Here is a 22,959-nt window from a genome sequence, read left to right as displayed (position 1 = left end):
TTGAGCCCCTGAAGTAGAAGTACCATGGGAAGAAGCAGAATAAGGCAAGAGGCCTTGTCATATCAATTTGTTCCTTCTGTCACTTACAGCATGCTGGTTAAAGCAGGCACAAATAGAGCAAGGGGACTCCAGATGCTTAGGGCCTAAGCAGTAAACGCACGCCTTGTGGGCATCAGATTGAGAAATCTCATTCCCACAGGAAGCGCATTTCTTAAAGCCAACTGGTTTATAAGACATGGTATACACAAACTTTTTTTTCTTCTTTCGGCTACTCCCGTTAGGGGTCGCCACAGCAGATCAACTGTTTCCATTTCTTCCTGTCCTCTGCATCTTGCTCTGTCACACCAACCGCCTGCATGTCCTCTCTCACCACATCCATAAACCTCATCTTAGGCCTTCCTCTTTTCCTGTTACCTGGCAGCTTCATCCTTAGCATCTTTTTCCCAATATACTCTGCATCCCTCCTCATCACATGTCCAAACCAATGTAATCTTGGCTCTCTAGCTTCGTCTCCAAACCATCCAACCTGGGCTGACCCTCTAATATACTTATTCCTAATCCTGTCCAACCTCATCACACCCAGTGCAAATCTTAACATCTTCAACTCTGACTCCTGCCTTTTTGTCAATGCCACTGTCTTCAATCCATATAACATAGCTGGTCTCACTACCCTCTTGTAGACCTTCCCTTTCACTCTTACTGGTACTCGCCTGTTACAAATCACTCATGACACTCTTCTCCACCCACTCCATCCTGCCTGCACTCTCTTCTTCACCTATCTTCCACACTCACCATTACTCTGAACTGTTGATCCCATGTATTTAAACTCATCCACCTTTTCCACCTCTACTCCCTGCAGCCTCACCATTCCTCTATCCTCCCTCTCATTCACACACATATATTCTTAGTCCTGCTGACTTTTATTCCTCTTCTCTCTAGAGCATATCTCCACCTCTCCAGGGTCTCCTCCACCTGTTCCCTACTCTCACTACAGATCACAATGTCATCTGCAAACATTATACTCCATGGAGACTCCTGTCACAAACTACACTCTCTAAAAAGAAAGAGAAAAAAGATAAAACAAAATTAGAGAGAAAGAGATGAAACCAGTGAAGAAGTACAAACAAACAAAGAGATTTTACCTAAGAACTTTATAAGTAAAAAACATGTTTTTCTTTTCTCTGTGTCAGAGTAAGGTGGTTAAAAAAAAATAAACAGGAAGTAGAGAACTAAGGAATCCACAAAAAACTCACTCACTAGGAGCTTGAGAGAGTTGCAATCCCGGTCCATCTTGATGAGCAGCAAATCAGATCTGAGGGAATGAGGCATTATGGGTAAGGGAGGAGCTCCTAGGACTATAAAAAGTGGCCTAAGTCAGATTCCAGGATTGGATCCAAACCCCACAGGTTGAGGAATGAATGAAAATGACAGCATCAATCAGTGGTTAATTATCTCTTCTGCAGTGCATACTAGATTCATAGTCTTAGCGTCATTTATAACATCCTGATTCATTTGGGAATATACACTAGGTCACAAAAGCAGACTCAAAAAAAATTCAAGTAGTTGTAATTTGTTATGGATGTTGAATGAATTATACAAAAAAGTGGTGATGGTGGGAATTAGCTAAGCCTCCCTAAGAGGCATGTACAAGGCCATAGCTACATTATCTGGCACACTGCTTGCTGGACAGACCAAAGACTGGCACCCTCCAACACAAAGGGTTGTGTTGGTATACCAAACAAAAAAAGTCTTAACAGATTTCTGAACTGTGCTTAAACTGCAAAACATAACCATTATAGCAGCTCTAATTTCCAACCTCAAATGTTACAGACCAGAATATATTGAATATTATAATGCAGTACACAGAAAGCAATGTTAAAACACCCTAATTAAATAGTTGTGTGTAAAGAAGGGAAAACTTATTTCTCCACATTGGGTAACTTTATTACAGACCTAAGAGGGGTCTCAACATGGAAGACGAATGAAAATTCAAAAAATATGTTTGGCATATACAACTTCTGGAAGCACATCAACACTCTAATCTAAATGACTATTAGCTGTCTCTTTTAAAGGAGTGGAAATTAGAGTGTTAAACTTACTGGTTCACACTGATGTAGAGTAGTAAAAGGTATGAGAAATGTTTAGCACACAGTCTGACATAGTCTTGACAAGAAAGCAATCAAGAAAATGAGCATAATGCACCACTTATTTCAACACACATTAAAAAGTTCACTGATTTCAAATATATGTAGTGACTGGATCTGAATACTTGCCACATTTTATTGCTAATGGACAAGAGAAACTTTGAAAGGCTAGTATCTTACATGCAGATGAATTCATATATATATATATATATATATATATATATATATACATACATACACATCCATGTGTGTGCACACCCACATACCCACTGGAATATGCAGCAATTTGAACAAGGAATCAATATTGCAAACTTCTAAATTCTTACCATTGCTGGGGTACTGGTAGACACTTGAGATAACTTCCAAACCATGTCAAAATGAACAAACTTTAAAGCTGGAACCATAATCTACAAAAAAAGAAAATCAGTTATGAAAAGAATACCCAAATTCTTTACTTCTTTCACATTATGTCTCTATGAGCATGCTTATCTAAACCAAAGCTTCCAGGTCAAGTCATCGCTAGTGCACTTCATGCAACAGAAGAGAGTTAATGATGAATAGATGAATTCTAACACACATGCTTCTGCCTGTGAAAAAAAAAATAAGCCAAGGTTATGTGCCAACATTCCTGCAGAATTAATGACAGGAAAACACAAATGTGCAGAAACCAATAGTGAATTCAGGCATGCAGTAATAAGCTCCCTCATGAGATGACATATTAGGTACGTGACAAACCTGTGAATTGCAGAAACATCCACATTCCAGGCTTTGCCAAAGGAGGTAGGACCCCCCCACACACACACACACACAAATACCAATTATACTGCACAGATAATGAGAAGGTTTCATAAGCATATGGCACACTGAAGAATCATAACACAAATATGGGATCAAATCAAATTAAAATAAAACATTCACTTGCATCTAGAATGGTACATGGTTTCTGAAAACAGAAACCATGTAAGTAAATGCACTACTGAAATAAAACAAATATGAACCATGATCAACTGCTTTTAACATACAGAAGTGAACAAAGTATGTACCTGCTCAGGGAGATCCCCAGTCTCAATCTCCTTCTTTAGAAGGTGGTAAAAAGGGTCAAACAATTCCCATTTGGTTAGGTCATGTACGCTAATGTAAACAAACAAGGATAATCATTACACAACAGTTAGACAAAATATTACACAACAGCTATAAGATACCCAGTTATGAAAAGTCCCTTAAACTATGATCCTATACATTAAGAACATGCTGGTTGTCAGTACAACTAGAATAAATAAGGAAATAATACCATGAATAACAGTGGCAGTCAGCGGTATGCAAACATATACTAAAGGTAATGGCAATGCAAGGCACAGTGCACAATTACTCAGCTCCATTAACACTAACATACAAGTCGTATGTTAGTCCCGGATATTAAGCACAAAAACTACAACTGATGCACTGCTACACTCACCAATAAATAGATGTTCTACCACTGAAATAAATATGAGTAAGTCTTGAACTTCACACAAAGTCTATTACTAGCATAAAACTAACACTAGCGGTTATAAGCAAGATGGTACACAGTCAACCAATAAATTGGAAAGCCAAGCATTATAAACTATAAATTTAACAACCTATTTATGATACAAATGCATACAATAAAATAATGGTGAAGCACCTATTAAACAGCAAAATGCTATCAACTCCTTTTTAAAAGGTAGTGTCCAACATCCTTATTATGCGCAAGAACGGTCAAGCATCATCTTTTTTACTTCCTTTTGCCGTCTCTCTAATTAGGCAATTAGGCATCTTCCATCCAGCATGTTCCAAAAGCAGGCCTTGCTCATGTCAGCATAGACTTGTTAGTACAGAATACATTCAGTTACATATTCAAGAAGGACTTGGCCTGCATGAATGCTAACTTGTAAAATAGAAAAATACATACAAAATATTTTTAGAGAGGCAGATAAACACATGATCACAAATACAAAATAATAAAATGTTCATAATTTCTAAAAACTTTCCTCTCATATTTGTAAGTGACAGATTTATACATTCAAGTAAGGTGGTAGAGCCATCACCTTGTATTTTTATGATAAGTGAGAGACCAGCAAAACACAGAAGTATCTTTGTCAATCTGAGCAGTTGCTATTCCCGAAAGACAAAACACTACACATTTCAAATAATTAAATCAGAAATCAAATATTAAATAATCTTTCTTCATACATAATTTGTACTTGTTACAGGTCAACTACTATAAAATAATTTTCTATCAGAACAATGTCATTTATACATGTATCAAAATAATACATAGCAGTCATAACTTAAGATGGGATTGGTTAGGTACCAAGTTCAGAATCTAATATATCCCATTATGTAATATTCAAGTCATACTTCAGTGTGGTAAGAAAATTAAAGGATAGTAAGAAAGGTTAACTGCAACAACGACTTAGGATTACTCATGCCAAGTCATATAAAAAAGAAGTTATGTACTCACAGTAACATTCCGTCTGTATTATCGTTTTCATCTCTCCTCACATATGGGTCCAGCTCCCATGCATCTGATCCGACCTGGCCATTAGCAAGTTTGTGGCAACCTAAAACACTCGGATACCTCCCCCTTACCCACAATGCATCTCTCCTCATTTACCCCAGATCTTGTTTGCTATAATTACACATATATGGGAAAGAGAAATATCAGTACTTAACATACTAGAAGATCTTAAAGAAAACCATTTCTAGAGTATAAGGAAGATCAATCTAATCCTTTAGAATCTCTCCCATTCAATCAAGAAACCCGTGGGAGGGGATGTAAGGAGAGATGAAAGATTTAACAATACAGATGGAAAGTTATGGTGAGTGCATAACTTCATCCGATATTGCCAATTTTTCATCTCTTTCTCACATATGGAACCGAGTCCCCAGCTACCTCTACCCTGGACGGACTCGTGGGAGAATATTCCTTAGAATCATCACACCAAAAGACGTCCTTCTCCTGGAGACCAAATCTAACTTGTGATGAGTGATAAAAGTATGATGGTTGGCCCAAGTGGCTGCTGTGCAAATGTCATCCAAGGAAGCATTCTTCTGAAAACACAAGTGTATGAAGTCACAAAAGGCAGTAAACAGCTGTAAAATCCAACAATCCACTTTAATATGCACAGGTATAAGCGCTTATGCCTCAAAAGTGCTAAATCAGAAACTTCATCAGATACAAAGTTAAAACATGAAAGGTAACATTAAGTAGACCAAGAAACAGTGGCATCACTTCCTCTATCAGATTTAGAAAGACATTACACATTCTAAAACCCAACTTCTTGTCAACATTTTTATGATGAAAAATACTGCAAGCAGAAAACACAAATCCAAACATATCAAAAGGATATTTATCTACACCCCAACAAACCATAACACAAAACATGCCACAAAACATGCCACAAAACAATCCAATATGTGTGAATACAGTATCATTTTCTTAGATAATAAATGAACCAGAAGCAACCTCTACAGATAGTGATGCTGTTTAACTATAAAGTTCATATAACACTGTATAAAATGAAAAAAAGTTTAAAAATGCATAAAAATATACCTATATATATTTAATACAGAATGTAATGTCTTTTTAACAGTGATAGAGGAAGTGATGTCACTGTTTCTTAATCTACTTAATGTTACATTTCATGTTTTAAATTTGTATCTGATAAAGTTCCTGATTAAGCACTTTTGGAACAAAAGTGCTTATACCTGTGCATATTAAAGGGGATTTTGGGGTTTTACAGCAGTTTCCTGTCTTTTGTGGCTTCATACACTTGTGGGACTGTTTCGTTTCTATTTTGCTGGTTTTTATTCTTCTGAAAAAACACAGATGTGGCCACAGCCCTGGCAGAATGAGCTTGAATGGATTTGTCAGGCTTCATGCCTTTTGATGTGTAAACAAAGGAAATACAACTAGAAAGCCATTTTGTTAAGGTAACTTTGGAAACTGGTAAACCATTCCTAGGGCCTGCAAATGCAATAAACTATTGGTTTGTTTTCCAGAACTCTTTAGTTCTATGTAAATAGAAAAGTGACTATCTATGCACATTCAACAAATGTAGCACATATTCACCCTTATTACTAAAATTAGGGAAGAAAACTGGCAAATGTATAGTCTTCTTGTTTGAGAAATAAATTTATGCAAGAAAGAGGGGATGATACGCAAACAGAGACTTTCTTTATGAAAAACCTAATAAAGAGACCAGGAAGAAAAGAGTACGAATTTCCGATATCTGTCTTGCTGATGTGACAGCCACCAAAATTTTCTGTGAAAGGAACTTAATTTCACAAGATGTTGCAGGTTTGAAGGGTGGTTGTACAATCAGGTGTAGAACCCATATTCAGATCCAAAGGAAGAGAAGGATTTTGGGAGAGGGGAGTTAACAACAATGGTCCCTTTTAAGAAGGCTTTGCAAAGTTTGTAGGAAATTAAAGATAAGTTGTCTATCCCAATGTGAAAATTTTGAAACAGCTGCTAAATGAACTTTAATAGTAGATTCCACAGCTCAGTTACTGAAAAGGTGAGCCAAAAATTCTACAATGAAGTGAATGGGAGCTGTGATGGGATCCATATTGTGATGATGTGCTCAGATCACAAACCTCTTCCATTTGCTCCTATACAGTTTTTGAGTGAATGACTTATGGGAGGATATTAGAATACGACGGAGTAGGGAGGAGAGCATAGGTTGCCTGGCAATCAACGGAACTGGAGGAAACAAGCTGTCAGCTTAAAGCTGTGAAGGTTAGGATGAAGCATCCATCTCGGGTGGGACAGTAGGTCTGGAAGGGGATCCCAAATCCAGGGCTTGTTCAGTAGATGAGGCCAGAGGAAGGGAAACAGATTTGTCAAGGCCAATAAGGGACAATGCGGATTACAGTACTCTTCAACCTGCTGGCTTTCTGAAGGAATTTAGGAATCAAAGGAATGGGGGAAAAGCATACAACAGTTCAAGAGGCCACTCATGTAGAAGAATGCCCCTCAAGGACTGCCCAGTGGGAGAATTAGGGCAAACAAGCTGCTGAATTTGTCGAGGGGAGAGGAGAAGAGATCGCAGTAAGGCTGGCCCCATGTGTGGAAAATGTTCTTCACTACGTTCTGGTTGAGGAACCACTTGTGAGGCATGAGGATGGTTCTGATCAACTGGTCTACTATGACACTGGACCTTCCCGGAATGTGCACTGCTATCAGAAAGTAGTTGGATGAGATCGCCCACTGGCACACCCTTAGAGCTTCTCAACATAGAGGTTAGGAACTCGTCCCACCTTGTTTTTTTTATGCATCATACTACCGACATGTTCTCTGACTGGATCGCTACAGTTCCCAAAGGAAGAACAGTGCAAAAAGCCTGCAACGCTAGATGCACCGCCCTCATCTCCAGGATGTTTATGTGGAACTTGGCCTTGTCTGTGGACCAGATACCTTGGACTACCTTCCCCAGAAAATGTCCGCCCACCCCATCTGGAAAGCATCCATTCTAATTGTAGCCTGTAGCTGAGGGAGAACAAAGAGTCGACCTTGTGTCACCTGTACTGAGCAAATCCACGATGAGAGATCCCTCTTTGCATATGTTCGTTATGAGAATCTGATGAGATGCTGGTTGATGAATTATAGACCACTGAGAAGACAGAAGCCACTGCAGAATTCACATATGATACCTGGCGAGGAGGACTAAACTGCTGTGGCCAGGGATCCTAAGGCTTGTAGAACATGATGTGCTGCCATCTTCTTTCTGATTTACCTTGAGGTTTGTCTTCTGATTGTTAAAACCCTGGAAGGAGGAAGTTTGTCAATCATCAGCTTGGTGTCCAATAGCGCTTCTCTGAACTCTAATGTTGGACTGGATTCCAGATAAGATTTTTAGTGATTTATGGTTATGCCTAATTCTGAACAAAGCTGAAGAACAAAGACACATGCGTGAACAAGTAGCTGCCTGGTTGGGGTGGATAGGAGCCAATCACCTAGATTAGGAAACACCTGGAATCCTCATTATCTCAGGTGTGTCACCACCACTGTCATGCATTTGGTGAACACTCTGGGGGAGGTGGTGAGACCAAAGGGCAGTACTCTGAACTGGTAATGACTGGCTCCCAAACAGAAGCGTAGGCATCTTCTGGAGCGCCTGACCATCTTTATGGTGGTAGTATGCATCCTAAAGATCTACAGACCACATCCAATAATCCTGTTGCACAAACAGATGTATGGATTGCACAGTCACCATTCGGAACTTGCAACGTCTAACTGACTTGCGCAATCTGCTGAGATCCAGGATTGGTCTCCAGACTGTTTTCTTTGGAACCAAAAAGAACCTTGAGTAATTTCAGAACCCTCTCTGGTCTGGGGGGACCACTTAGATGACTCTCTTTTCTAGCAGTTTCTGAATTTGAACACCTGCCTAATCCCTTTGACTGGGTGGAATGTGTGGGATTTTTTCGAATGGTGGGGGCTATTGGGAAAACGGAATTTGGTAACCCTTGTATATAATCCTCTGCAATTACATATCGGATGTTATCTTACCAGGTCACCAGTGCATGGAGAGTCGAACCACGACTGCCTCCAGAGGTGGAAAATCGGGCCTCCTTTCAAGAGCGCTGGAAAGGCTTCCTGAAGAAACACTTCCAGGAATCTTGGTTTTGTGGTCCTCCTCTGTTTCGAAGGCAATATCTTCCATTATTGCTTCCCCACTTGCCTCTGTGTGGTTGGGTAGGAGCCTTGACATTTTTTGAACATTTTTCATCTGCCTCTCTGACCCTTGGGATAAGGTCTTTGAGGAAAATGTATGCTCAAACCAGAAAGGGTTTTACCTTCTTTCTCGCACCTGGATACCATATCCTTGACTTTGGGACCAAAAAGGGATGCGTCATCAAACGGGGGTGCTGACGAACGAAGACTTAAAAGGTTCCGCAAAATTGCAAAGGTACATCCAGGCATGCCTCCTCATAGAGATGCCAGAACTTGACACCATGCTCATTCCTTCAGTTACATGTGCTAGGAGCCTCATGGATAAGTTGGCTACTGAATGTAGAGTGACTAACTGGGGAAGCTACTTGCCCTTTAATTCCCAGAGCTATTAGTCCTTCATTAGTATTTGAAATCTCCTTGATCCCTCTGCAGTCTGGCAAAATGGGAAAGGTAATTCAGTGACCTTAAGACAAAGGTCGCTGATGAGAAGACACACTTCCTACAACTATCCATCATCCAATAATACTTATTACAAGGATAGACATTTGAACTCTCCTTGAACAGTTTCTTCTTGCAAAATGCTGCCATGACCATAGCATCTATTGCAACCCCATTTTTACCCAGAAAGCCTTATCTGAGGCAGTGATGCTAATTTTATTTGGTCTCCGGGGTACAGGCTCAATGGAATTTGGAGTCTCCCACACTCACCAAGAAATCAAACCAATTACCTCGTCAGTGGGCGGAGTCACGCAGGAGGTAGATGGGCGAGAATCAAAAGCAGCCAGGTACAGCAACTCCACAGACAAAGTATTGCTTGACTGCCAGTCACCCCTCTGCTTCAGAAACTCCAGAATCACCCCAAAGGAAACATCTTCATGGGGTGACCGTGGGGATCCTTCACCCTCATCAAGGACAGTATCTTCAATGGCCGACTCCTCCATGGAGTCCAAATGCTTCCTCTTGCATAATCTCATCCTGGGTACCTCCTCAGTGGAGTAATGTGGGTAGGAATCGGAAGTGTCAGGGGTACCTAGATGGGTGCCCTGGCACCTGTGGTCCAGCAGTCCCTGTGAAACCTGGTGATGAGAAGAGGCAGGCAAGGTATTTGGTTGGGAGAGCAGATCCGAGGGAAAAGGTGACTTCTTAGCTGAGGTGGTAGCTATACTCCTCTCCAAGGCTTCAAAAGCTAACTGCTCCTGAATGGATGAGGAATTTGGCTCTGATAAACCATGTTTCAAGGACAGGGTCCCCTCCAGTTCAGAAGACAGCTCGCCTGGGGTTGAAGTCAGAGCCTAACATGCCTTCATGGAAGCCCTGACTGAAGACCTGGAAGTCAAGCATACACGTGTTTCACTATGGCTCTGAGAACACTCCAGCTTCGAGAAAGCCGATGAGATCCAAGAGAATGTCTGATCCGAAGAAAGGGACATCTTCAGAACAGAAGTCAAAGGCAAAGGGTGTAGCGGGGATCTAAGAGCCCTGAAACTTGCCTTGAAGTTGGAGGAAGAGGAAAAGGGGGAGAGGATGGTATGGACTGGTCTAAACCTTAAGAGTCAAGGTCAAACAATATTTAGTGATACCTTGCACCCAAAATATCTTCTGCACTATTCGTTCCATATCTTCTTCAGTCAGGTTCCTGGTTGAATAGGAGGACGAGGTGGAAGGTGATCTAGGTCTCAAAAGAAAAAGAGACGGTACCCTTGATAGAACTGGGTCATAGGATGGAGAGTACGGAGTCCTTGGTAACTGCAAAATTGGCGTAAAAGGACTGGATGTTGGATCTGACATCAATGGATCTAATCCATACTTAAAAGTTCAAAGCCAAAGAAGTCAAATCCAAAGGAGCAGAAGTGGGAGACTAGGTCTCTGATCAGAGACTTACCAAAACTTGAAGATTTTAAAGTATTTAGTTCTAAACTACAAAAGAGAAAGAGAAAAAAGAAAATTTGAGAAAAAAACAAAAATAAAAGAGTTTATTGGAGAAAAATAAAATAGAAAAATACAACCTGATACGAAGAGCTTGTTAATCGGACGACGTCTTCACAAAGAATCAAAGGAGATCTGAGGTAATGGAAAGAGATGTGTTATGGGTAAGGGGAGGTATCCAAAAGCTTTTTGGTTGCCACAAGCTTGTTAATGGCAGAGTGGGATCCAATGCATTGGATTTGAATCCATCTGTGAGAATCAGATGAAAAATTGACAATATCAGAACAAATGAGAAGTTATGTACCTACCATAACGTTCCATGTTAGTTGTCTTCTCTCGCCTTCTTTCTTGCTTGATGGGTTCGGCGCCAATCCTCGGCTCCGACTCGGCACTTGCTAAGCTCGAGAGTCACTTTTACCAGCTCGAGGCAGCCCCATATCCCATGATGCAAGGCTGTAAGTACCCAGATCTCGTTTGATGACAAAAGGGCAATAGCGCCAAGCATAAACACTTCCCAAAGGAAGAAGGAAGAAAGAAAAACTTGCAGGATGGAAGAAGGACCAGCTTTGTATGGTCTTCAGCATCATGACTCCTTGTAGAGAAAGGTCTGTCCAGGCTTGGGGGAAGGAGGGAGGGTCGCAAGAAAGAAGGCGAGAGAAGACAACTAACATGGAACGTTATGGTAGGTACATAACTTCTCAATGTTAAGTTGTCAATCTCGCCTTCATTCTTGCTTGATGGGACCGCGTCCCTAGCACCTCTATCCTGGGTGGCTCAATGGAACAGACTCTTGAGAACTGTAGAACCAAAACTGGCTCTGTCCCTGGAGGCCAAGTCCAATTTGTAATGAGAAACAAAAGTATGAGGAGTGGCCCAAGTGGCCGCTGCACAAATAGTGTCTAAAGGAAGTCTAGCTTGAAAGGCCGTAGAAGTAGCTAAGCTTCTGGTTGAATGTGCTTTAGGTTTTGAGCACAGCTGTTTTCCCCTGAGCCGATAAATTTCAGAGATGACAGAAGAAAGCCATCTAGATAAGGTTACTTTTGATACAGGAAGGCCTTTCTTGTTATCAGCGTAGGAAACAAAGAGTTGATCGGATTTCCTAAATTGTTTAGTTCTGTCCAAATAATATCTGAGTTGTCGATGGACATCAAGATAATGTAGTTTTTGTTCCGATCTGTTAGAATAGTTTGGGAAAAATACAGGGAGATCAATGGATTGATTTAAATTAGTCTTTGAGGCGACCTTAGGCAAAAAGGTCGGATTAGTTCTCAATGATACTCTGTCTTTGTGAAAGACCAAATAGGGGGGGGCGAACAGATAGAGCATGAAGTTCAGACACCCTCCTGGCCGATGTAATAGCTACCAGAAATAAGGTTTTCCATGAAAGAAATTTCAGGGAGCAAGAAACAGCTGGCTCGAAGGGGGGAAGAATCAAGGATGTCAGCACTAAATTTAGATCCCATTGAGGAGGAGGACTCCTGACTGGAGGCTTCAGGAGGAAAATTCCTTTCAAGAAGACTCTACAAAGCCTGTGGGACATAACATTGTGATCTGCGAACCCGACATGAAAGTTCGAGATAGCAGCCAATTGAACTCTAACTGTGGAAGAAGAAGAGCCTGCATGAAAAATCTCCGCTAAGAAATCCAAAACTGCCTGAACTGGAGCAGTGAAGGGATCAATATTCTTGGCTTTAGCCCAATAAGAGAAACGCTTCCATTTGCTTGTATAAATCCTCCTGGTAGAGGATTTTAAGGAAGCTACTAGAATGTCTCTAACGGGGTTAGAGATCAAAGGAAGCCTGGCTAAGGAAGGAAGTGGAGCAACCATGCTGTGAGGTTGAGAGAAGGGATAGACCGGTGCAGCTGACCGGATTGGTGAATCAGAAGATCTGGCACTGGGTCCAGATGCCACGGCTGCACCAAAAGGTGACTATGGAGGAACGGAAACCAAATTTGTCGAGGCCAATAAGGAGCAATGAGAATCATTTTGGCTCTCAAAACGGTTGCTTTCTGGATAACTTGAGGGATTAGAGGAAAGGGAGGAAAGGCATAAAGAAGTCCCTGGGGCCAATCCTGGGTCAGAGCGTCTCTGGGGGGATGGCCTGGCAAAGGGAAGCGAGAGAAGAAGTCTGGGCATTTGCTGTTTTGGGGAGTAGCAAAAAAATCGCAACATGGGCGACCCCATTCCAGAAAAATCTCTTCCACTATAGATTGCTTGAGAGACCACTCGTGAGGCATGAGAATAGCTCTGCTCAATCTGTCCGCTAAAATGTTGGTTTTCCCAGGGATATGCATTGCTACCAGAAACCGATGAGAGGAGATCGCCCATTGCCAAAGTCTGAGCGCTTCTCGACACAAGGGGTAGGACTTGGTTCCGCCCTGTTTGTTGATATACCAAACTACAGACATGTTGGCTGTGTGGACTGCAATTGTCCCTACTGGAAGAAAGTCGTTGAGGGCTTGCAACGTTAAAAGCACTGCTCTCATCTCTAGGACATTTATGTGCAGGTGGTATTCGAACGGTTGCGACGTCCCATGAACCATCCTGCCCTGATAATGACCCCCCTACCCGATCAGGGAGGCATCCGTGGTGACAGTGGCTACCGGGGATGGGGGTACAAAGTGTCTGCCTTGGTGAATCTGGGGAGAAGTGATCCACCAAGCAAGATGATTCTTGCAAATCTGTGTCACCAGTATTTGGTGACGCATTGGAAGTTGTTGGTAAGACCACTGAGTGAACAACATCCACTGAAGAAGGCGCATGTAGAAGCGAGCCAGGGGAAGAAGAGTAATGGCCGCAGCCATGAGGCCTAATACCTTTAGAACCATTCTGGCCTGTACTTTCTTGTTGGCTAGAATGATCCTGACATGACTTTGAATGTCTGAAACTCTTTGATCTGTAAGGGTAGGTGACATCCGAACAGTGTTTAAGTTTGCGCCTATGAAAGTAATAGACTGACAGGGCAACAAGGATGACTTTTCGAAGTTGATCGAGATGCCCAAATGAGAACAAAGATTTATTGTGTAATCCCTGGCTTGAACAAGCTGATGCCTGGTGGTGGCTGAAAGGAGCCAGTCGTCGAGATACGGAAACACCTGGAATCCTTGAAGTCTCAGGTGAGCCGTGACCACTGCCATGCATTTGGTGAACACTCTGGGGGCTGTAGTGAGACCAAAGGGCAGGGCTCTGAACTGGAAATGACTGGACCCCAGCCGAAAGCGGAGAAATCTCCTGGAGCGTCTGTGAAATTTATGTGATAGTACGCATCCTGAAGATCTATTGAGCACATCCAGTTGTCCTTCTCTAAGAAGGGCAGTATTGACTGAAGAGTGACCATTCGGAATCTTGTCTTCCTCACAGACTTGTTGAGTCTGCTGAGATCCAATACTGGTCTCCAGTCTCCCGTCTTTTTGGGGACCAAAAGAACCTTGAGTAGATTCCGGCTCTGAATGATCTGTTGTAACTGGCTGAATGGCTCTTTTGCAGTAGTTTTAAGACTTCTAACTCTGCAATTTCCCTTAGACCGGTGGTACATCTGGAAGGGAATTTGAGGGATAGAAAGGACTTTCCTCGAAAGGAATTTTGTAACCCTCGGATATGATCGACTGTACCCATCTGTCTTGAGTGAGGGAACGCCAGGCTTCTGGGTACAGCGATAGTCTTCCCCCGACTGCCTCCAAGGCGGGACAGCCGGGCAACATCTCAGGGATGCTGAAAGGGCTTGTCAGAGAGAGACTCTCCGTTTCCCTTGTTTTGTGGACCCCCTCTGCCTCTAGAGCGGCGTCTGTTGTTGTTACCCCCTCTGCCTCTAGGGGTAAACTGACCACGTGAATCCGGCGTGACTCCTTGGGATTTGCGGAACCACATCTTGCCACCCTTCTGTCCTTTGGGGTAAGGTCTAGAAGGGGTGGAAAAACGGACTCCTACGGCAGAAAGAGTTTTGCCGTCCTGCTCACACCTGGTCAACGTTTCCTTCACTTGAGGGCCAAACAAAGCTGACCCATCGAAGGGAGAGTTTGTGAAGGACGCCTTAAACGGATCTGCAAAATTACAGAGCCGCATCCAGGCTTGGAATCTAAGAGCCACACCTGTACCTGCGGCTCTACTCGCTCCATCAGCAGCATATGATATCAGCCGCATGGAGGAGTTAGCAATGGAGTTAAGGGTTCCTAGCTGCGAAGCAATTTTTTCTTGAGCCCCTGCAGCTGTAGGATCCTGTACTACTTCACCTAGCTCCTTAAGGATATCCCTCTGGAGTCTGGTGAAGTGACATAGGTTGTTCAGCGAACGCATAGCAAAGGTCGCTGAAGAAAACATCCGCTTACCATATCTATCCATGGTCCTAGAGTCCTTATTAGGAGGATGGACAGGTACGGAAGGATCTGCAAGTTCCTTCTTAGTGGCAGCCGCCACCACCATGGCATCAGCGGGGACACCTTTTGTGAGGAATTGCTTGTCCGACGGGGCAGTAATAAATTTAGAAGGCCTCCTAGGGACTGGCTCTACAGAGTCAGGAGCAGCCCACTTCGAGCAATAACCTGCATAAGGGGTCGCAAGGCGGAGACACCCAGGAGGTGGAGGGCCGAGATCCAAACGCCTCCAGGTATACTGACTCATCCTCAGAGGGATTGTTGGTGGGCCAGTTTCCCCTCTGTCTAAGGAGTTCTAGGATGTCTGAGAAGGAGACATCCTCAGAGGGGGATCTTGGGGATCCCTCTGACTCATCTAAGTCAGTATCCGAAGTGATAGACTCGGGGGAGTCTACGTGTTTCCTCTTACAAGTCCTCTTCCGCGGAGGATCTCCTGACAAATCAGGAGAATCCTCGGAAGAGGGGGATATTCCCAGTGGGGAAACCTGAGGCGGAGGATCTCTGGGTCCGGGAGCAAGAGAAGTGGCAGAGATGTCAACAGGCACTATAGAGGGAGGAGCTAAGGGAACAGACTGCTGGCTGAGTCCAGTGGCCAGCACACTCCATCACCTCGAAGGCTCCCCTCCCAGGAAGGTCCGAGAGAACCCGCTCCGAAGAGCTAGGACCTCCAGGACCCACTGAAAAGGAAGGCTCCAAGGCAGATGGAGCCGAGCTCACCAAGGCCGAGGCTCCAAGGGGAAGAGCGGGGTCGGACAAGGGTCCGATGCCACTCACCCCCTCGGAGGAGACCAGGGAAGCCCGGCCACCGAATCCCTCTAAGGAAGGTCTCGAAGAGGAGATAAGAGTAGAGGCTGAAGGAGCAGAAGGGGGTCTCTGTCCCTCAGCCGTAGCAGAAACTATTCCCGAAGACTCCAACTCCAAACTCTGGGGTAGAGTCGAAGGAGGAACTGCAATGGGGTGTGGACTAATAGTCGTCTGCTGAGTCGGACTATGTAGCATTTGGGCCAGTGCCTGTGATTTTAGTAATCTACTGACCACTCTCTCTAAATCATGGTCAGAAAGCCTGGATGACCTTGAAGATCGGCTCCGATGGCTCCGTTCCGAGAGGAGAGGTGAAGCCGGAGCCGAGAGTATCGGCTCCAAGGAAGGGGACCTAGACCTCTTCCTCGAAGGAACCATCGGAGCCGATGAAACCACAGAAACTGTCGGAGCCGACAACTTATCGGCACCGACAGGTAGCTTCGATGCATCGGCTCCAGCTGGAGCCGATACAGCCATAAAAGTAAGGGTGTCGGAGCCGATTGGAGCCGACACCGATGCCTGAGCCACATGGTGGTCGGAACCGATCGGAGCCGACACCGAAGTGGTCGAACCAGAATCGGCACCGATAGCCATCGGTGCCGAAGGTTTGAGTAAACCAGAATCGGCTCCAGCAGGAGCCGATCTCGACTCTAAAAGAGTCGGAGCCGAGGCCACAGGCTTGGACACAGAAGCCTGGGCCTTGGAAGACTTTGAAGTCTTAGATGGAGCCGACTTGGCAGGAGAGCCCTCCGGCAAGAAGGCCCCTCAAAATCAATTTATTTCTTCTTTCCTGCAGGACTCTCTGGCTAAAAGAGTGACATATAGCACAGGAGTCCTGCAGGTGAAGAGGCCCCAGGCAGTAAAGGCAAGAAGTGTGACCATCTGTCAGAGACATCTTCTGACAGCACGAGTCACACTTCTTAAAGCCTGAGACCCTTTCCTTAGACATGGTGAACAACACACACAAACAACACCAGTCCAAGAAATTAAATTATATATCCCAAAAGACTATCAATAACACACACACACACACACCCTAACAAAGGGGGGGGGGGGTGGGGGGTGGGATGGGAAAAGTCTGACAAAGTTTTTAAGGAGACAGGGAATTTCTAGTCAGAAAAGGACTACAACTGTGTTAAAACTATAAATTTTAAAGTTTTAGAAGAAAAGGGGCAAAAAGTAGTAATGTAAAAAATCACTTACCAGGAGCTGGTAAAAGGAGGACCTCATTAGCGAAGCGGCAAACGAGATCTGGGTACTTACCGCCTTGCATCATGGGATATGGGGCTGCCTCGAGCTGGTAAAAGTGACTCTCGAGCTTAGCAAGTGCCGAGTCGGAGCCAAGGATCGGCTCTGAACCCATCAAGCAAGAACGAAGGCGAGATTGACAACTTAACATCTTATTTTTCTTAAATCCTGAAATATTCCATAAAAACTATGTAATTAGCATTAACGCTGGACCCTTTTCATGCTTAGTCCATCCAATAAGATGTTTGGAAACAGAGATGCTCACTCCATCCGATCCCATTATCTCACTAGAGCACCTAGCATCAACCTCCTTCAAACAATTCTCATAATGCCGCTTGTCCTTTCTCTACACACAGATTGAGTTTATTGCTTATCCATTACGTTGGTTTAATCACGAAGGACCTGAAGGATACTCTAACAAAAGAGTGGAATTGCATTTAAGGATGAGTGACCACTGGACAAAAGGGCCTCAAAAGTAGGTATACTTAGTCTCTTGAGAAGGAAATGATCTCACAGAGGTTGGAGTGGGTGGAAGGTATGTTGAACAGGACACACAAAGGACGAAAAAGATACAGCAGTAACTTAAGTACATATTTTCCACAATCAATTTCATCCTTTCTAACACAAAAAACTTGTCAAGCAGAAACCCAATCTCTCCATTCTTCTCAGGTGGAACCATGACGAGTTACTACTGAGGACAGTAACTGCAAAAGACACTCCAGTTCTAGAGATAAAATCCAGTATGTAATATTAGGTAGAGGTATGCAATCCAGACCATGTTTTTAATGCACAGACTTCGACGGAAAAGATCCCAAAGACTGCTGTATAAGATTTTATTTATTTACTAACACAGACACACATATTTAATATATATATATATATATATATATATATATATATATATATATATATATATCTATATATATATCTATATCCATATTCAAATATATATATACACACACACACACATATATATATATATATATATATATACATACACACACACACACACACATATATATATATATATATATATATATATATATATATATATATATAAATCCAATAAAAAGTGCTAGGGCACGCTGGTTAGTAATCAGAAAGTTTATTCCACGATAAAATAGAATCCATTCTGCGTGCTTCACTCAGGAAAAAATATCAACAACAAGATGATATATAACTCGCCAAAGAACTAAATTAACGCTCTTACATCCACACTACAAATATGCGTTTTCGTCACTAAGACTTCATCAGACAATCTAATTCCTTTGACACACATTTAAATACTAAATAATTAATTAAAATCAACCTAGTTGGCCATAGAGCTTTGTCTATTAATTCAAACACACCAATCCATGTATTTAGTTCATGAATATTAATGCCTTTCACTATAAAGTGCTTTAGTGCTTGTTGTTTAAAAATATATATATATAAATATACACATTAAAAATAACATTAAAAACTGACATGTAACAAGTTATTAAAATAGTAAATACTGAATTAATAATATTAATTAATTACATATATAAATATAAATATATATATATAAATAAATAATACAAAGTTTTTAATATTCAATCCTTAGAAATGTTTTGTTATGAATGGGAACATACTTTACATACAATGGTAATGCCATCTAGTGTTCGTATCCAGAAATACACTATAATTTATTAGCTCTTATTTTTAGTAGAGGTGAAATTGTTAAAAAATCATTAATCCCTGGACCAGTGTTGGAATCTAGGTTAACCTGCCACCATAACTCCTTACTTTCCAGGATTTCCTCCCAGAGACCTCCCCTAATGTCTGGCTTAACCTGATCCAACACATAAAATTCAAATTTAGATTCAGGGCATATATTGATATGTTTGTATAATGCATTGGTATTTTTAGCTTTCAGAATGTCATAATTGTGTTCATATATTCTACGTTTCAAACATCTCTCAGTTTTGCCCACGTAGAACGACTGACATTTCTGACAAATAGCAATGTAAACTACCCCCCTACTGTCACAATTATAATAAGTCTTACTTTTTATCCTTCTCTTTCTACCCTCTATGTATATTTCTGCCTTGATCATGATATATGGACACTGTTGGCATCTTCCACATTTGTATGTCCCCCTCCTCATTGTGTTTCTTTCACTAACTTTTTCACTACTCCTTTCTAAAATTTTACCTATGTTTGGTGGATTTTTGAACACTATTTTTGGTTCCATTCTAGGGATCTCTTCTATATCTGTTAAAGAACTAAACTTGTTCCATTCTTTTTTGAAAAAATCTTTTAATTTCAAATTTGAGCTATTATATTCTAACACCAAACTTCTCATGTAGATGTCATGGTCATTTTTCTTCTTTTTTACTGCAGGGGTATATCCCGACTCCAAATTATTTGTATTCCCCTTGCCTAATATAGGTTTGAATCTACCCAACCTTCCTTCCTCTACTTCACTTCTTAGCTTCTTAAACTCCTCTGGATATCCACGTTCTTTAAACATACTGTGTAGTATCATGCATTCGTCTTGAAAATCTAAGTCATTTGATGTCATTCGTGAACCCCTTACAAATTGTCCTTTGACAATGTTCCTCTTACTATGTAAGGGGTGAGCACTGTCGTAATGTAAAAAAGAGTTCACATATGTCTCCTTTCTATATACCTTGCTCTCAAATTTTCCTGCCCTTTAATATATTTCTATATCTAGGTATTTCAGAGACTCGTTACTAATAGTATATGTGAACTTCAAAAACGTAGTAGTTTGATTGATGTATTCCATGAATTCTAGAAAACTTGCTTCACTACCTATCCAAAAGATGACAATATCGTCCAAGAATCTATGGTAGACTGTCCATAGTTCCTTGAACTTACTGTTGGTGATAAACTGTTCTTCCCATTTGGAAAGTACGATATTAGCATAAGTGGGGGCACAAGCGGCCCCCATAGACACACCTGTCTTCTGCTGATAGAATTCACAATCAAACATGATGAAATTATGTTTTAGGACAGTATCCATGAGTATCACACTCGCTATCTTGTCATTAAGACTCAAATGACCATCTTCGAACACAGACTCCTCAAACAAATTCATCCCCTCAGTATGTGGTATGCATCCAAACAAATCAATGACATCTATGGTGATGAACAGCACGTCCTCTCTGTACATATCCTGTTTTAATTCCCCCAGTAAGTCCCAGGAGTCTTTAAGAATTAACTTGTTATTGACCCAAATATGCTTTGTCTTGAAATCCACGAATTTGGCTAGGGGAACTGTTTTAGAGCCCTCAGCCGAAACAATTGGTCTGAGGGGTGGATTTTCCATATCCTTATGGATTTTCGGTATTCCAAATATAGTAGCTACATTGGGTTTTTTTACTTCTAAATATTTTAAAGTTTTGTCATCTATTATATTCTCTATCAGGAGGTCTTGTAGAATAGAATCGATCCTATGATAGGCAACATTGATTTCGTTTAAAGATACCGCTGTATACTTAGTATTGTCTCTCAAAATGGTATTCATCTTTCCTTCGTACAGGATTCTGTCCATTATGACTATCCCCCCACCCTTATCCGGCTTCATAACCCTCAATAATGCATTACTACTTAATTCTTTTAAGGTTTCGTTCTCGTTTTTGCTTAAGTTATAGTGTACCCAGCTTAAATTATGTTTTTTTCTAACTGAATCAACCATAATATTTTCAAAATTCTTTATTTGAGGGAATAGTGGGGGGTTGTAGGTTGACTTCCTCCTCAACATATTGTCACCCCCACCATCTCTTTTGAAGCCCGCTTTAGAAGCCATAATTTCCAAATTAATTTTCCTCATGAACAGCTTGACATCCAAAATTGTACGAGTAAAATCACCTCTACTATTAGGTATATACTTTAGTCCTTTACTGAGTAGTGAAAAATGATTTAAATTCAATGTGAGTGAACTAAAATTATAAATGGTAAAATTCTGATAGGTGTGTTTGACTTTATCATTCTCTATAACTTCTAGGATGGTATCGTTAACATCTGGGCTGGGGGTATCTAATAATATCTCCCCTGCCCTCTTTCCCCCCCCCAATTCTGAAAATTTTCTCTATAATTGTTATTGCCTTCCTGTAATATTCCCCTATTCTGCATGGGGGGAAAATCAATATCATAACTTGCTTCATTCCATCCATAACCTTCTCTTAACCCCTGTCTGTTTTCGTGTTGAAAATTCCTTCTTTTATTGTTCCATGTCCCTTTATATGTGTTATTTTTATTTGCCTGATAGTTAGGTTTTGGATAACTTGTATGGTTTTCATATTCATTGACATCCCTTTTCAATTTACCTAACTTACGCTGTATCACTTCCTCACACTTAGTGTCTATATCCTTTTTCATAGAAAAGTATTTTTCACTTTCCTCTTTTATGCCATGAATTAAATCAGTTGTAATACAAGCATCCAAAATCTCAATGTCCTTCCCCAATTCCCTTTGTTTATTGTTATTTTCTTCAATAATTAATTTAATAACTTCTAACCCACAATTGTTGAAAACATTGATTAAACATTCGTGGAAATGGGAACCAATCTGGACATTGTTAGGGTATTTATATACCGTTAAACCTTTAGGGACTATTTCCCTATTTAAACATGCCTGCAGATAGGCGTTTTCTATACTTAAAGTTCTATGTTTCAGTAACATTTTGTCAAGTCTGTTGATTTTCATTACATAAGTCTCTTTGTCATCAGAACCAACACTATTACAATTATTTACTTTAAATTGAATGTCTCGCTTGAGCCATTCAACTGTTGGTTTCTTTTTAAAAGTAGCTTGCGGACTAACAGTACCTTGCAAACCAGCCGACGGGTTTGCGTTTCTCTTAGGGATAGCACCCATGTCCTTTCCGTTTGTGTTCCTCGTTTCCTCTTCGTTCGACCTGTCGAGTAAAATCCCAGGGGTATTGTTAGGGTTGAAACTAGTCCCATTATGAAGATCGCCGGCTCCATTGTTGTCGCCAATAAGCTCTCTCTTCCTTTTCCCCCTGTGTCCTTCTGGCTCTTCAGCTCCCTCGACACGATCCATTGAACGCTTACTTCCGGTAACAAGGCTAGTGCACAAGGGTGTAAGCAGGTCTATCAGTTCGGTTAACTGTCCAATAAGCCTTCTGGTTTGACCTGCTTCCTCTTGCGCTTCAAAACTCATCCTTCCTGACCACGAAACCAGCCGGTCCCTCCTCCTCTGTACCACGAACCAAGAAAAAGTGTAAGCACTCCAAAGTAAACTAATAAATCCAATAAATCCAATAAAAAGTGCTAGGGCACGCTGGTTAGTAATCAGAAAGTTTATTCCACGATAAAATAGAATCCATTCTGCGTGCTTCACTCAGGAAAAAATATCAACAACAAGATGATATATAACTCGCCAAAGAACTAAATTAACGCTCTTACATCCACACTACAAATATGCGTTTTCGTCACTAAGACTTCATCAGACAATCTAATTCCTTTGACACACATTTAAATACTAAATAATTAATTAAAATCAACCTAGTTGGCCATAGAGCTTTGTCTATTAATTCAAACACACCAATCCATGTATTTAGTTCATGAATATTAATGCCTTTCACTATAAAGTGCTTTAGTGCTTGTTGTTTAAAAAAATATATATATATAAATATACACATTAAAAATAACATTAATTAATAATATTAATTAATTACATATATAAATATAAATATATAAATAAATAATACATAATATATATACACACACACACACATATATATATATATACACAACATAC

The 22,959-nt window shown here is 41.3% G+C and overlaps 1 protein-coding gene across 1 annotated transcript in view; it reads right to left on the bottom strand.

Annotated features, from left to right (window-relative positions):
- STAG3 (stromal antigen 3) overlaps positions 1-22,959 on the bottom strand; it is a 4,836,058-nt gene that overhangs the window by 2,084,424 nt on the left and 2,728,675 nt on the right. The window contains exons 21-22 of the mRNA XM_044077272.1: positions 3,188-3,275; positions 2,471-2,551 (exon numbers count right to left, since the gene is read on the bottom strand). Of these exons, the coding sequence (XP_043933207.1) occupies positions 2,471-2,551; positions 3,188-3,275 (169 nt within the window). The remainder of the gene's footprint in view (positions 1-2,470; positions 2,552-3,187; positions 3,276-22,959) is intronic.

This window comes from Protopterus annectens, chromosome 7.part0, assembly GCF_019279795.1.
Source record: "Protopterus annectens isolate FY-2018-M chromosome 7.part0, PAN1.0, whole genome shotgun sequence".
NCBI classification, from domain to species: Eukaryota; Metazoa; Chordata; order Ceratodontiformes; family Protopteridae; genus Protopterus; species Protopterus annectens.
This window is presented reverse-complemented; position numbering and strand designations above follow the sequence as displayed.